General features: G+C 42.2%; 1 protein-coding gene across 10 annotated transcripts in view; it reads left to right on the forward strand.

Annotated features, from left to right (window-relative positions):
* LOC137521656 (myosin-binding protein C, fast-type-like) overlaps positions 1-17,186 on the forward strand; it is a 193,251-nt gene that overhangs the window by 114,242 nt on the left and 61,823 nt on the right. For all 10 annotated transcript variants that reach the window (XM_068241196.1, XM_068241201.1, XM_068241199.1 and 7 more), the window contains 3 exons: positions 15,769-15,874; positions 15,967-16,133; positions 16,226-16,391. In XM_068241196.1, coding sequence (XP_068097297.1) covers positions 15,769-15,874; positions 15,967-16,133; positions 16,226-16,391 — 439 coding nt within the window. The remainder of the gene's footprint in view (positions 1-15,768; positions 15,875-15,966; positions 16,134-16,225; positions 16,392-17,186) is intronic.

Below are 17,186 nucleotides of genomic sequence, written 5' to 3' on the forward strand. Positions count from 1 at the left end.
AATTCAGTCTCAGTTTATGGTGGAACCTTCCCTGGGACATCTGCCCTGTTCTCAAAGTAAAGTTCCAGTTTTGCCCTGTAACATGGATAGTAGTGTTGGGCGAACATCTAGATGTTCGGGTTCGGGCCGAACAGGCCGAACATGGCCGCGATGTTCGGGTGTTCGACCCGAACTCCGAACATAATGGAAGTCAATGGGGAACCGAACTTTTGTGCTTTGTAAAGCCTCCTTACATGCTACATACCCCAAATTTACAGGGTATGTGCACCTTGGGAGTGGGTACAAGAGGAAAAATTTTTTTTGCAAAAAGAGCTTATAGTTTTTGAGAAAATCGATTTTAAAGTTTCAAAGGGAAAACTGTCTTTTAAATGCGGGAAATGTCTGTTTTCTTTGCACAGGTAACATGATTTTTGTCGGCATGCAGTCATAAATGTAATACATATAAGAGGTTCCAGGAAAAGGGACCGGTAACGCTAACCCAGCAGCAGCACACGTGATGGAACAAGAGGAGGGTGGCGCAGGAGGAGAAGGCCACGCTTTGAGACACAACAACCCAGGCCTTGCATGAGGACAAGAAGCGTGCGGATAGCAATTTGCATTTTGTCGCCATGCAGTCATAAATGTAATACAGATGAGAGGTTCAATAAACAGGGACCGGAAACGCTAACCCATCACAGATGTTCATTGTTCATGTTACTTGGTTGGGGTCCGGGAGTGTTGCGTAGTCGTTTCCAATCCAGGATTGATTCATTTTAATTTGAGTCAGACGGTCTGCATTTTCTGTGGAGAGGCGGATACGCCGCCGATCTGTGACGATGCCTCCGGCAGCACTGAAACAGCGTTCCGACATAACGCTGGCTGCCGGGCAAGCCAGCACCTCTATTGCGTACATTGCCAGTTTGTGCCAGGTGTCTAGCTTCGATACCCAATAGTTGAAGGGTGCAGATGGATTGTTCAACACAGCTACGCCATCTGACATGTAGTCCTTGACCATCTTCTCCAGGCGATCGGTGTTGGAGGTGGATCTGCACGCTTGCTGTTCTGTGTGCTGCTGCATGGGTGTCAGAAAATTTTCCCACTCCAAGGACACTGCCGATACCATTCCCTTTTGGGCACTAGCTGCGGCTTGTGTTGTTTGCTGCCCTCCTGGTCGTCCTGGGTTTGCGGAAGTCAGTCTGTCGGCGTACAACTGGCTAGAGGAGGGGGAGGATGTCAATCTCCTCTCTAAAGTCTCCACAAGGGCCTGCTGGTATTCTTCCATTTTGACCTGTCTGGCTCTTTCTTCAAGCAGTTTTGGAACATTGTGTTTGTACCGTGGATCCAGAAGGGTATAAACCCAGTAATTGGTGTTGTCCAGAATGCGCACAATGCGTGGGTCGCGTTCAATGCAGTCCTAGGCCGAAGAGGTCATAGCCTAGGGTCACAAAACCTGTTTATTGGGCAATTTCAATGGTGGCGAGTCTGACGTACATAAATCGCAGCAATGGCCGTTAGCAACGTCTGAATCTCACGAAATGTCTCATGCAGGTAGAAGACATATTGTTAGACTTGGGCTCCAAAGATGGGTTCCCTACATCTCTGCAAACCAGAGTTACAGGGCTCCAAATTTGGTAAAATCCCCCATAGGCTTTCATTGGGCCTCCTATTTACCGTTCCAAAATCTCACATCTTTTCAAAGGGCAATTACTCAGCAGTGGCAAATTTTCTAGCATTGTAGGGACCCTTAGGGGGAACATGACTGGTGAGTTTCGGGCCCCTAGGCCGAAGAGGTCATAGCCTAGGGTCACAAAAACCTGTTTATTGGGGCTATTTCAATGGTAGTGATGGTGACGTACATAAATCGCAGCAATGGCCGTTAGCAAAGTCTGAATCTCACGAAATGTCTCATGCAGGTAGAAGACATATTGTTAGACTTGGATTCCAAAGATGGGGTCCCTACATCTCTGCAAACCAGAGTTACAGGGGTCCAAAATTGGTAAAATCCCCCATAGGATTTCATTGGCTCCCTATTTCACTTTCCAAAATCTCACATCTTTTCAAAGGGCAATGGCTCAGCAGTACCAAATTTTCTAGCATTGTAGGGACCCTTAGGGGGAACATGACTGGTGAGTTTCGGGCCCCTAGGCCGAAGAGGTCATAGTCTAGGGTCACAAAAACCTGTTTATTTGGGCTATTTCAATGGTAGTGATGGTGGCGTACATAAATCTCAGCCATGGCCGTTAGCAACGTCTGAATCTCACGAAATGTCTCATGCAGGTAGAAGACATATTGTTAGACTTAGATTCCAAAGATGGGGTCCCTACATCTCTGCAAACCAGAGTTACAGGGGTCCAAAATTGGTAAAATCCCCCATAGGCTTTCATTGGGCCTCCTATTTACCGTTCCAAAATCTCACACCATTTCAAAGGGCAATGGCTCAGCAGTGGCAAAACTCACCAGTCATGATCCCCCTAAGGGTCCCTACAATGCTAGAAAATGTGGTACTGCTGAGCCATTGCCCTTTGAAAAGATGTGAGATTTTGGAAAGTGAAATAGGGAGCCAATGAAATCCTATGGGGGATTTTACCAATTTTGGACCCCTGTAACTCTGGTTTGCAGAGATGTAGGGACCCCATCTTTGGAATCCAAGTCTAACAATATGTCTTCTACCTGCATGAGACATTTCGTGAGATTCAGACTTTGCTAACGGCCATTGCTGCGATTTATGTACGTCACCATCACTACCATTGAAATAGCCCAAATAAACAGGTTTTTGTGACCCTAGGCTATGACCTCTTCGGCCTAGGGGCCCGAAACTCACCAGTCATGTTCCCCCTAAGGGTCCCTACAATGCTAGAAAATTTGGTACTGCTGAGCCATTGCCCTTTGAAAAGATGTGAGATTTTGGAAAGTGAAATAGGGAGCCAATGAAATCCTATGGGGGATTTTACCAATTTTGGACCCCTGTAACTCTGGTTTGCAGAGATGTAGGGACCCCATCTTTGGAATCCAAGTCTAACAATATGTCTTCTACCTGCATGAGACATTTCGTGAGATTCAGACTTTGCTAACGGCCATTGCTGCGATTTATGTACGTCACCATCACTACCATTGAAATAGCCCCAATAAACAGGTTTTTGTGACCCTAGGCTATGACCTCTTCGGCCTAGGGGCCCGAAACTCACCAGTCATGTTCCCCCTAAGGGTCCCTACAATGCTAGAAAATTTGCCACTGCTGAGTAATTGCCCTTTGAAAAGATGTGAGATTTTGGAACGGTAAATAGGAGGCCCAATGAAAGCCTATGGGGGATTTTACCAAATTTGGAGCCCTGTAACTCTGGTTTGCAGAGATGTAGGGAACCCATCTTTGGAGCCCAAGTCTAACAATATGTCTTCTACCTGCATGAGACATTTCGTGAGATTCAGACGTTGCTAACGGCCATTGCTGCGATTTATGTACGTCAGACTCGCCACCATTGAAATTGCCCAATAAACAGGTTTTGTGACCCTAGGCTATGACCTCTTCGGCCTAGGACTGCATTGAACGCGACCCACGCATTGTGCGCATTCTGGACAACACCAATTACTGGGTTTATACCCTTCTGGATCCACGGTACAAACACAATGTTCCAAAACTGCTTGAAGAAAGAGCCAGACAGGTCAAAATGGAAGAATACCAGCAGGCCCTTGTGGAGACTTTAGAGAGGAGATTGACATCCTCCCCCTCCTCTAGCCAGTTGTACGCCGACAGACTGACTTCCGCAAACCCAGGACGACCAGGAGGGCAGCAAACAACACAAGCCGCAGCTAGTGCCCAAAAGGGAATGGTATCGGCAGTGTCCTTGGAGTGGGAAAATTTTCTGACACCCATGCAGCAGCACACAGAACAGCAAGCGTGCAGATCCACCTCCAACACCGATCGCCTGGAGAAGATGGTCAAGGACTACATGTCAGATGGCGTAGCTGTGTTGAACAATCCATCTGCACCCTTCAACTATTGGGTATCGAAGCTAGACACCTGGCACAAACTGGCAATGTACGCAATAGAGGTGCTGGCTTGCCCGGCAGCCAGCGTTATGTCGGAACGCTGTTTCAGTGCTGCCGGAGGCATCGTCACAGATCGGCGGCGTATCCGCCTCTCCACAGAAAATGCAGACCGTCTGACTCAAATTAAAATGAATCAATCCTGGATTGGAAACGACTACGCAACACTCCCGGACCCCAACCAAGTAACATGAACAATGAACATCTGTGATGGGTTAGCGTTTCCGGTCCCTGTTTATTGAACCTCTCATCTGTATTACATTTATGACTGCATGGCGACAAAATGCAAATTGCTATCCGCACGCTTCTTGTCCTCATGCAAGGCCTGGGTTGTTGTGTCTCAAAGCGTGGCCTTCTCCTCCTGCGCCACCCTCCTCTTGTTCCATCACGTGTGCTGCTGCTGGGTTAGCGTTACCGGTCCCTTTTCCTGGAACCTCTTATATGTATTACATTTATGACTGCATGCCGACAAAAAGCATGTTACCTGTGCAAAGAAAACAGACATTTCCCGCATTTAAAAGACAGTTTTCCCTTTGAAACTTTAAAATCGATTTTCTCAAAAACTATAAGCTCTTTTTGCAAAAAAATTTTTTCCTCTTGTACCCACTCCCAAGGTGCACATACCCTGTAAATTTGGGGTATGTAGCATGTAAGGAGGCTTTACAAAGCACGAAAGTTCGGGTCCCCATTGACTTCCATTATGTTCGGAGTTCGGCCATGTTCGGCCCGAACCCGAACATCTAGATGTTCGCCCAACACTACACGTGACCCGTTCGGCCAATCACAGCGCTAGCCGAACGTTCGGGTAATGTTCGGCCATGCGCTCTTAGTTCGGCCATATGGCCGAACAGTTTGGCCGAACACCATCAGGTGTTCGGCCGAACCCGAACATCACCCGAACAGGGTGATGTTCTGCAGAACCCGAACAGTGGCGAACACTGTTCGCCCAACACTAATGGATAGTACAGAATCCTTCTTAGACAACTTGAAAAATGATGTTCCTGAGGTCTTGTTTGATGATCTGAAGGTCTCCGAGTTCCTCCCAAAGGGTGCAGAACTTGTAGGAGATGTCTCCTGCCCCCCAGGTCCTTCTGAGGTGTTGCCCACTTCAGTAGGCATTGCTGCCTTGCTGACTACTTTTGCAGCTCTTGTGGAGCTTCATTCATGTGTAGTCAATGATGATATTACAGTTACAGAAAATTCTGAATTTGAGTCCGAGTCTTCTTTTGAAAGAACAGTACCTGTGACCTTTACTCGTGATGATTTTCTGCCCGGTACTGGTTTTGGTCTTGTCGTGTCGGACTCTGAGGTTGGCAGTTCCCCGACATGTCCTGAGGTTTCTCCTGTACTAGTGTACCCCGATGTGCTCTGTGACCCAGAAAGCCCAAGTGTGCCTCGGTTACCAGCGTACTCAGATGCTTCCTCAGTGGAGACATGTTCTGATATAGCCTGCCTGCTTGCATGCCCAGAAGTGGTCCCTGAAAGTCCTGATCTTGATGGGTGTCCTGCTAATTTTGAGTCTGGAATGATCATAGGTTCCATAGGGGTTCTTGGTGGTTCTCCATGTGAGCCTGGTGAGCGTTCTGGCTTCTTGGGATCTCTGCGGAGCTTCAAGGCGTTCTGGGAGATTCCGGGAAAGGTTTTGCTTGGTGCCCTGAATACGATCAGCAATGGCTTTGGTGTTGTAAGGGACACTTCAAACAGGTATTGCGGCAGGTTTGGTATTCTTGGACGCTCCTTGGAAGGTGGTGGTTATTGTCTGGAGGGTGTCGATGGCTTCTTCTCTGGTGTCCACAGTCCTGATGGGTGTTACGCTGAGACTTGTAGTGCTGATGGACATGTTTCGGTGGCTTCTGCTTCCGATGAGGTCGGTTTCGGATGGACTGACTCTGGAATTGGGCCTTGTCGGGCTGTCCCGACCTTCATGAGTCTTCAGTTAGAGTTTTGTGATGATACCAGTTTTGAGCGATGTCTGGAATCCATCCCTAGAGGGGGGGGGGGGGGTACTGTGATGATCCGCTCAGCCGGCTGCACAGGCAGACAGCTGTTTGTCCATTCCTCTAGTCTGTGGGCTGCAGGTCTCTGGAACAGAGACCTGTCTTTCCATTGCAAGTTTCTGGTCTGTTCTCTTGCTGGGGAATTTGCATACATTCGTTATGCAAATCCCCTACCTGCCTTCTTTGATGACTGGCACTATAAGAGCTTTATGTTTCCCAGAAGGCTTGGCTGGTCATTTCCTTTCCATGGTCTGTTCCTGATGGACACTGCTGGAGTGTCAGCCATTGCTATCTAGTATAGTTAATTCCTGGGGGTTGCTTTAGGCTCCCCTTCTAGCCCAGTCAGGTTGTATTATCTGTATTGCCTGTTCTGTCTTGTCTTGCCTGTTGCCATTATCCTGTCCCAAAGGTGGTCGACAGGAAATGGTTCTGATCTCTGTTCTTGGAGTATAGCTGGAGACCGCGCATAACCGCGTGCACTGTTGCGAATGAGTGCGGTGTTCGCGGTTAGCTAGCGTTTGTTATTTTCCGTATCTCCTTATTGTATTATTTGCTGTGCCTTTGCTTCCCTCGTATTCTATTCTGATCTGCCTTGTGTCACGTCTGGCGATCGCACCTCTCGCGATCGCGTTCCTATTTCATATCTGCTGTTGTGTGTGCGCGGTCGCGGGGTGGCGACTGGATTGGCGCACACACATACAACCTGTCCCTTTGCTCAATCTCATTCGCAATCGCCTCTCTTGCGATTGCGTTCTGCGCTTTGTACAATTCCTGTCTGGCACTTGTGGAGGTACAGAGGATTGGTTCCTCTGCACTCCCCAGCGCCATCTGCCGACAGGAATTTCCCTCTACAGGTGCGTAGCACCTTTTGCTGGGTGCCTGCAAATATACGCTTGTGGAGGATTTCCGCTGTGTCAGCGCACGCGTTGTGCGCTGATCACGGAGAAAGTTCCACAATCGTTACACGAAGGTTGCCTGCCCCTAATACTTCGCACCCATGACTATGGTAGACCATTCATACGAGAGATGGTGATATCTCACAGCCATCAGCTTACTTCTGCCTGATTTGAGGGATACAAGGATATAAAATCCTAGGAAAAGTAAACACAGAGACAGTGGGAGCCCAGCTAGTTCAATATGTTTAGGTAATGGAAGTATATAATATAGTATTGTATAATTTACAAAATTAGGTTGCTGTAAAGGGCAACCATCCAATAAGGCACAAGGAGAAAAACAATCTCCACTTGGTTGCAACAGGTCTTTTTGTGCTTGTTGGTCGCTCTCCTAACAAATAAGGAAGAACCTTACCATGCCAGCTACGTGGAGCTGGCAGAAAGCCCCTCTCCAATGGGGTGTAACTGGCAGGAAGCCGCCCTCCAATGGGTTGTATAGGATAGAATGGGAAGAATTACTTTAAAATCAAGAAACACAAATTAAGAGGTGGCTCAACTCAAGGATGACTCAAAATAAAAGTTGATTTGTACTATGGCAACGCGTTCCATCAGTAACTAACTTCCTCAAACCAAGATCAGTGCAACAATATATGATAGCTGATAAAGTGATAGGTTCTTTCTGGCACTGAACATGGGCTGAGGAAGATAGTCATCTCTGTATTCATGAAACGCGTTAGTGCAAATAGTGCAAATGAACTTATATTTTTTCAAAATTTTGTGTCATCCTTGAGATTAGCTTCCTCCTAAAGGAAACCTAAAGTGACAGGCACAGTGGCCATCAACAGGCTCAGTCGCTGAAAAAGAAACTTGCTGAAAAGTTGCTGCGGGGACCGGAGGATCGGTTTGTGCCCCAATGTGGACGTGAAGCAACAAAATTGACACAAGGCCACTGTAAACTCCGCTATGATGTTTCACATGATCCTTGCCTATTGTATGGATTATGCAGCAATACAAGTCTATGGCAGCACAGTAATTATGAATGATTAATAGCGGTGTGGCGTGCAGGTGGAGAGCTACAACATTTCAGTGACATACTTCCTGTCAAGCAGGGAACATGTCACTGAGTGTGGGGGGGGGGGGGCAGAGCTCTGCATATTACCCTGTTGGCACTCTCTGCCGCAGGTTAAGATGCAAGGTGACATGGTGCAATGTAATTGTCCTGCTCTGCGCTCTTCTGCCGCAGGACAATCGCACTGCACCATGTGTAATAGTAGCCTAAAATGTGACTTGGATTGATAGCAGAAAACGGTGTTATTATAAAACAGTGGGGAAAATATGTCATAAGGTAATGTACTGCAAGAAGGGCCTTAAAGGGAACCTGAAGCGAGTAAAATTATTTAAAATAAACGCATGACGTAGCTGCAAATGAATATTACATACTAACCTCACAGTCAGTTCCTCGCAGAAGCTCACCATTTTCTTCTTACAGTGATCCCTTCCAATTCTGACAATATTTTGTCAGAATTGACATATCCAATTGCTGTCAGTTATATATCAGCAGCTGTCAGTTACAACTGAATGTGCAAGGTTTTGTCCATGTTTCCCTATGGCTCAAGTGGGTGATATTACAGTTTAACAGCATGCTGACCAGGAAGCTGTTGTGGGGCAATGGCCATTTTTAAAATGGAGGATGGAGAATTCCATTGATCACAATGGACAAATGGAGGAGAGGAGAAAGAGATTGAGGAGTAGACTACACAGGAGGTAAGTATGATGTGTGTATGGTTACTTTGACTTTTTATTTTCAGTTCAGGTTCCCTTTAAGGCACAACATCAGTTGCTAGGAAATACTTTCCAAAAACACTTATTCTCATACATATAACCTAAAAGAAACATTTTAACTGAATGCAGCTTTATAAAAAAACATTTTTTTTTTTGGTTTGTGTTTACACTATTCAAGTATCAATTATTTAGTGATTTTTTTTCCCTGATTGCTTTTCTACATTTGTAAATAACCTCGACAGCAACATTTGTCAGACCAGTTGAATGCTGACAATATTGTCATGAAATAATGAACTTGATATAAGTAAAGGTAGTCCCCGGGTTAACAAACGAGATAGGGACTGTAGGTTTGTTCTTAACCTGAATCTGTTCTTAAGTCAGAACACTGTGCCATCTCTGTCCTCTGTACCTCCTCTGTGCCCCCCTGTGCCTCCAGTGTCCCCCTCTGTGTCACCTCTGCCCTCTGTACCTGCTTATACAAGTTTAAAAGCCATTTCTTCTCAGAATTTTTTTAAAATTGATTTTCTCAAAAACTAGAAGTCCAATTCGAAAAAAAATTTGTTTGACTTGTTCCCATGGAAACACAGAATCCATGCCGTTCGTATCAGCAGGTCGTTCGTAAGTCGGGCATTTGTAAGTTCGGGGCTACCTGTAGTTGGTCTTGGTTGGCCAAAGCTAAGTTTCCACAAAACTGATTGCCACAGGTATAGTTTGTTTCAGATAACATACAGTATTAATGAAAAAAGCAGTAGTTCAGACTTTTTACATTTCATCGATGTTTTTTTCCTGAACACGTGGTAATTAGATGTGGTTTGAATACAGGCTAGAAAGCAAAAGAGTGATATATCCATGGAACAATTCAATGGGCTGTATTGGGGCCTTTTGAGGATCTATAGTAATCCATGTCTCGTTTTTTTACCTTAATTTTTATTATATGGTCCTGTGAATTCCAGACATTCTTGGGTGGTATCACTACACTTTTTATGATTAAAAAAAGAAAAACAGGTGGCTGTAACAAACCTCTGTGTCTTCCACGCTTTCCCGGGTTCCTGTAATTACTGGCAGAGAAAACTGACTTTCAGAGAAAGCCAACTTTTTAAATAGGACAAGGATGGATTGTGGCATTTATCTGTCCAACTCATACCTGTTTTCCATCGATTCCAAATCATGCCCCTTTACTGCCCCACTAACTTACTGATAACCAACTCACCAATCAAAATACAATGGTGGAGGCACCGTAGGTATATCACTTTTTAAGCTATAATTTTAGGTACAGGATATTGTGTCTTACCTCCTCAAAATGACAAACCACGTTTTTTAGTGGAAAAATATTTATTCATGCACATAATACAAACATGTTTCATGGGTTCAGGCCCACTTCCTCAGGTCAATTAAAAAATGCCTTGGGAGCAATAGGTCAGGAGGGTGAGCACTGATAACTAAGTCTAATTTTTTCAGAAGCTTGGAGGTTAAAGAGAACTCGAGGTGGGTTTGTGAAATCATATTAGAACACAGAGGCACATTCTGTATACAATCACCTGCCTCTGTGTCCCTTCAGTGTGCCTCCAGCTCCCCCTCCTCCGGGCTCTGCTGTCCCCCATTATAAAAAGCGACAGGCTAGCGACACACAGATTGTCGCTAGCCTGCTGTTTACCTTCAGGCTGCCACTCACCGCCGTTCCCCCGCCTTCTCTATAGCGCGGCTCCCTGCCTGTGTCCCTTCCCTCCCTGCATCTGTAAGCTTCCTCCAATCAGCTTATGGAGGCGGGGAGGGAAGGAAAACAGGCGGGCAGCTGTGCTATATAGGAGGCGGGGTAACGGCGGTGAGTGGCAGCGACACTGCGTGTCACTAGCCTGGTGCTTTTTATAGTGGGAGACAGCAGAGCCTGGGGGGGAGGGGGGCTGAATGTACACCAAAGAGACACAGAGGCAGGTGATTGTATACAGAATGTGCCTTTCCTCCACCTTATCTGATGACCTGCCACCATTTCCTTTCCTTGGGACATGACACAAGTATAGAAAGTGACCTAATCATCATTGTCCTGTTTCTCAGCCTAGTCATTGACTATCTCACAGATAATTGCAGCAGGTGGGACCATTGGTCTACAAACTGCAGCAGATACTGAACACTGTCACCTTTTGTAACACCTCAGAACTTTGTTGATTCTCATTTTCTTAGCACAGTGAAACCTTTGGCACAATCTCTTCCACCTCCTCTCTGGACATTTTGCTCAATGTCACTTTAGCTAAACCCCCTAAATTCTGTCTCCTTCTTCTTCATCCTCCTACTTAGAGGGTTTACTAGAGGGATACATTGATATGGAGAAGAATGTCAGTATCTATTTTTTGGAAAATTGGAAACAATTTAATTGACAACTGGGCTTTATTTACCAAACATAAAAATCTGTACCACACACTGACAACCAAGCATACTAAAATGTATATTTTTACTTTAGATTACACAGGAATGCTGGGGTTCACTGTGCACAATTTATCAAACTTAAAAACTGGAAAATATATTTGCATAATGCCCTTTATACTCAATTTTTTTCAAATATGTGTTTTGTTTGTTTTGCTCGTTTTTACTGAAAAGTGCACAGGAAAATAGACTGGTGGTTTTGCACAATTTAAAAAAAACCCCACAAACATTCGTAAATTTATTTGAAGAACACAACTCCCAAGTGTATTTGGTATGCATGTATAAATTAAAAATATGCACAGGAAAAGACTGGTTGCTGCTCATAATTTAGTAAACACAAAACAGGCACTTTTTCTAAAGTGCACGCTGACACTCAAATATACTTAAATAGTTGTGTACCGAAAAATGTACAAAAAGATGACCGGCGGTTGCTCATAATTTAGTGAGTATACAAATGGAACATTAATTTGGAAGCACAATTTCTACAGAAAACTGCACATGAATTGACTGGTGGCTGTACACAAGCTAACAAACACAAATACGGGAAATGTATTTGCATAGTATACTAACACCATGGTGTAATCAAATAGGTATATATTGACCTGAAAATTGCATGGGAATTGAATGATGCCTGAAAACAATGTGGAAAATGTATTTTGGATCATCCTAACACCAATGTATAATCAAATGGTTGTTAAATTTTTTTAATTTACTTATGTTTCTTTATTTCTATGTATTTATTTCAAAATCAGCATTGGAGTTGATAGATAGCTTACAGAATTACCCCCCCCCCCCCCCCCAAAAAAAAAAAAAAAAAAAAAACACAAACAAACAAAAACCAACAACTACAAAAGTTATGCATGAGACACACTTGCATCCAAAAATAATCAAATACATGTTTGCTTTCTAATGAAAATTGCACAAGAATCAGCTGGTAACAATTTTTCAAACACAAAAAAACACCCACGTATAAATTGGTGTTTATTTTGCACGGAAGTTGGCTGGTGGAAATGCACAATTTAACAAAACTGTAAAAGCATTTACACCAAATAGATGTGCATGGGTTTGCTAAGCAATTGACTGGTGGCTGTCCAAAATTTAATAAACACAAAAACTAGAAAATTAAACCGTGCAATGGAAAATATTAGAAAAAAATAGAAAATGCATCTGTGGACTAACACACCCAAGTGTAATCAAAAATGTATGTTCTAAAATTGCACAAAGCAAACTGGTGGCTTTGCACAGTTTCACAAAAAAAACCTAAAAACTGTTTTTGTGTAGCACATTTACACTTAATTTTATTGAAATATATGTGCATTCTTCCCTGAAGACCATGCATGAATCTACTGGGGTCTGTGCGCAATTTTATGAAAAAAAACCCCCCACAAAACTGAAAAATATATTTGTAGAGCACGCTATATCCAAGCATGATAAGATAGGTATGCAGTTTTACTGAAAATTGCACAGGAATTCACTGATGTCTGTAAACAAATTAACAAACACAAACAAATGGAAAATATATTTGTGGGAGACAGTAACATGCAAAGACAAACAAAATACGTTTGTATTTTTACTAAAAAGTGCATAGACGTTTAAGCCAAATGTAATCAAAGAATTGTGTGTGTTATCTTTACTGGAATGTGCATGAGAATTGACTCGCGGCCATATACAATTTGATGACTCTATGATGACTTCCAAGAATAGCAAAATTGAAAACTGCATGGGAAAATGTATTTGCAGAACAAACTATCGTAAAAGTAAGGTGAAAATTGCACAGGAGTAGACTGCTGGCTGTGTAGAATTCAACAAACACAATTGGAAAATATTTTGATAAAATTCACTGACACCCAAGAATAATAAAATACAAACATTGACTGCAGGCTGTGCACAATTGACAAATACAAAAACTGGAAAATGTATACACGAAGGACACACAAGTATAATTAAATAGGTGTGTATTGTTTCTTTACTGAAAATTGCACAGAAATGAACTGGTGAATGTCCATAATTAAAAGAAAAATGGAAATGTATTTGTATAACACTAGCATCCAAGTATAATTAAACAAATGTATAATTTGTACTTAATTCTACAATCAGTTGATTGGTGGCTATGCACAATTTAACAAATGCAAAACCCTGACACTACTCAATGAAATTCACAGAGTTGTGTTCGTAGTGAAAATTGACGAAGAATTGACTGGTGATTGTTATCAATTTAATAATAGAAAACCCTGAAAAATTAATTTGTAAACCACACTCTAATACAATCAAATAGTTGTATTGTACTAAGAATTGCACTGGAATTGACTAGTTACTGTGCATGATCTAACAAACACAAGAAATGGAAAATTTGTGACAAACTAATTTGCATTTATAATGGAAAAAGTTGTTTTTATGTGTAGAAAATAGATTAGTGAAGAGACATTTTACTGAAGATTGCACAGGAACTACTGTCTGCGAATGATTTAACAAACATAAAAGCTGGAAAACATTTTTTGTGGTACATACTAATGGTAATAAAATTAAAATTGAACAGGAACTGACCTGTGGTTGTGCATAAAACAAGAACTGGAAATTGTTATTTGCTAGAGTATGCTGATGTTCAGTTATAATCAAAATAAAAATTGTATGGGAATCGACTGATAGGGGTGTAAAACTTCACACACACAAAACATGAAAAAATAACTTTCAGAACACAATAACACACAAAATACCAGTACATTCTATTTGCGGAGGATATACAGTATATACCCATTAATTATCAAATTAATGTACATTTGCCACTACAAATTGCACAGCAATTTCCTGGTAGCTGTGCCAAATTTCACAAACCCAACAGATGAAAATTGTATGTGTAGTCTTCAAAAGCATGCAGGTATCATCCAATAGTGGATTTTACTGTAAATTGCAAAGAAATTTGTAAACAATTTAGCACACAACTGCACATTAAAGTATAGTCAGTTTAGTGTGCATATTGAACTAAAAATTGCATGAGAATTGACCAGTTGCTGTGCATAGCATAACAAACATAAAATGTGAGAATTTATTTGTGTAGCATGTTAACACGTTAAGTGTAATCGAACACAGAAAATTGCACAGGAAATGTCTGACGGCTGTACACAAGAAATTTTCTTTACAGAGCACAGAAACACCCAGGCATAGTCAAGCCGAAAATGGACAGGACTTGATTGGTAGCTGCAAAATTTTTTTGCCAAACATAATATAAGGAATCGGTATCAGATGAATATATGCCTGATATATGTTAAAATAAGTTACTGGTAACAGTCACTGTGCAGATTAGATATTTGTAAAACTTTGTTCACACTTCCAAGTGCAGATGGCCGTACGATCGGATCACAACGCCCGCATTTGAACACCATCTGCACTGCCATACATTGAGCTGCTGATCCCATTCACGACAGTGTATAGGTCAGCTCTGCGCTTTGCCAAAAAATGCTTCCAGCAGTGTGATAGCGCATCATACTGTGCAGAGCATGTAGTCTGAGCATCAGACAGTGCACTTCTTATGTTCTTACGTGTCGGACTTGCACAACATACGTGCAAATGCACATACACATATGCAAAATGTGCACGGCAGCATGTATAGTGTGAACGAGGCCTTAGACTCAGATACTCTTTATATGTAAACTGCAGTAATATATGGAAAATGAATGTACTGTAGCTGCTGCATTTACTGGAACACCATAGAAACTATTGCAGCTGCGTGTGCATGGTCATAGAGGATGCTGTATCTGCTGCAGTGCTAATCAGAAGACAAAGCAACAAGTTACATTACAGTCAGATGCAATATACTAACAAAGCAATCTTGTCTACACCTCCAAAGCCCCCTATGCTGTCCTTTATTGTCTAATATAATGTAATCCCCTCCTTTTTCCTCACTTATTATCCTTCTTCCCACAAGATTTTGTTTCATAGACAACGCAGACCTCTGTGTTATGCTGAAGAGGGTGCTTTCCTGTTTTCCTTGTGTGACTGACTGCTGTCTAGGGTCCAAGAGCTTCTTCTGTGCAGCTTTGAAAATAACATTACGATTCTGCACCACCATTGAAAAAAAACAATTTTGACTTAAAAATGTCTTGTCTAAAATATTGAGAAGAGTTTTAGATGTGTCAACTTCTTCTTCATGGTCCATGGGGAGGCACTATAGGTTTATCACAGCTAGAGCTAGATGGGATGCCGTGTCTTGAACCACTAAAGGGAAGGTGACTGGAGGTCAAGAACTTGGAAGCAGTTGTTGGAGAAGTCCCACAGACATTTTGATCCTTACAATCCTTAAAAAACGTCTTTAGAAGCATTTTATGTTTATCTGAATATGGTGCAGTGGTGTGCAGCAAGAGGAATTTATTTTTGGACCACAAATTTTGAACAACAAGTTTAGATTCAACCTTTTAGGAATCTACAGTACAACTACTGTCACATGTTTAGGTGTTTTATGTTTCCTGAATGTGCTTTATGTGGAGTTTTATATAATGTCAGGTGGTAGGCCTGGTGGTGGTGGGACCCAACCTAATCTTACAGTGAAGAGTAATCTATGAAATTTAGAATAACGTTTATAACACATTTAATCAATTTCATATAGCCACCCATACTAAATGAATCTGTTTATAATATAAACATCTTTATATGTGTTCTAGAGCCTCCAGTTACAATTGACAAACCACTTGAGGACCAGCAGGTCTTTGTGGGAGAGAAAGTGGAATTAGAGGTAGAAGTGTCTGAAGAAGGTGCTCAGGTCATTTGGTATGTGAGAAATAATGTGTCTGCCAACCAAAATCCAACACATAAACCATTGTTCAAAGTAATGAATAGATTTTTTTCCCCCTCTTTATAAGGTTGAAAGATGGTGAAGAATTAACTCGCGAGGAGACATTTAAATATCGCTTCAAGAAAGCCGGCAAAAAACATGTCCTAATCATTAATGAAGCCACCAAGGATGATATTGGACGATACTCAGTAATAACTAACGGTGGACAATGCGAGGCTGAACTTGCAGTAGAAGGTACAGTATTTTGATTCTGTGGTCACTCAAAAATGATCCTTGTGTATTTTGTGTGTTTTGCTTACGTGGAGTCTTACTTTTGTTGCTTACAGATAAGAAGCTGGAAGTCTTACAAGGTATTGCTGACTTGACAGTGAAGGCAGCTGAACAGGCTGTTTTTAAATGTGAGGTTTCTGATGAGAAGGTGACAGGCAAATGGCTTAAGAATGGAATAGAGATCAGACCCAGCAAACGCATCCAGATGACCCATAAGGGCAGGTAATTAGATATTTCATATATGTCTAGGATAACCTGCACTGAGCTAAAGATTCCATACTTTTATAATATAAGAATATATGATGGGCTTTGCTGTTTACTGGAACTTCAAAATAAATTCCACTTTTAAGGAAAAATCTCTTTCGTTCAGCTTTAGATATTGCAGAATTTAGAGAAAAACATTCTAGTTTGCTCTTATTGTGTTAGGTGCCCAAAAAACACAAGTGTTCTAAAGTATTACTGGCAAAAACTGCCAGATGCACGTGTCAAAGCCTAATGCCAACCACCTCATCAAAGGGATATCAAGATCTTCTACTCTTTCCAGGTAGTTACTTAGGCAGCAAAATGGGATATTCTAGGCAGCATAGACTTCAAAGTATTGTTTTCATTGTTGCAAAGGTGGCAGTTATGGAAACTAAAAACTGCCTACAATTTCAATTGGAAAGATTCTTTTTAATATCATTAAATTACATAAAGACTTGTGTAGCACTGATATACTGTATTTACCCCCAAATATATCAGGGTTCTATATTCATTTTTGCTCTAAAAGATGCACTGGGGCTTATTTTAATTGGATGTCTTATTTTTCAATGTTTTGCCAAAGGTAAAAGGAGTACGGCCTCCACATACAGATCAGACAGTCCCGTTGGCGTCACTCACGTCAAAAAAAATACAGGCTCTCACACACAGATTGTGTAGTCCTGCTACCGTCAATTTGCCACAGGTGCTTCACGTGCTATAAGGTCTCTTGGCATCCAAGAGAAGGGATTGAAGGGAACACAACAAGGAGAAACCAAG

The sequence above is a fragment of the Hyperolius riggenbachi genome, chromosome 6 (genome assembly GCF_040937935.1).
Source record: "Hyperolius riggenbachi isolate aHypRig1 chromosome 6, aHypRig1.pri, whole genome shotgun sequence".
Lineage (NCBI taxonomy): Eukaryota > Metazoa > Chordata > Amphibia > Anura > Hyperoliidae > Hyperolius > Hyperolius riggenbachi.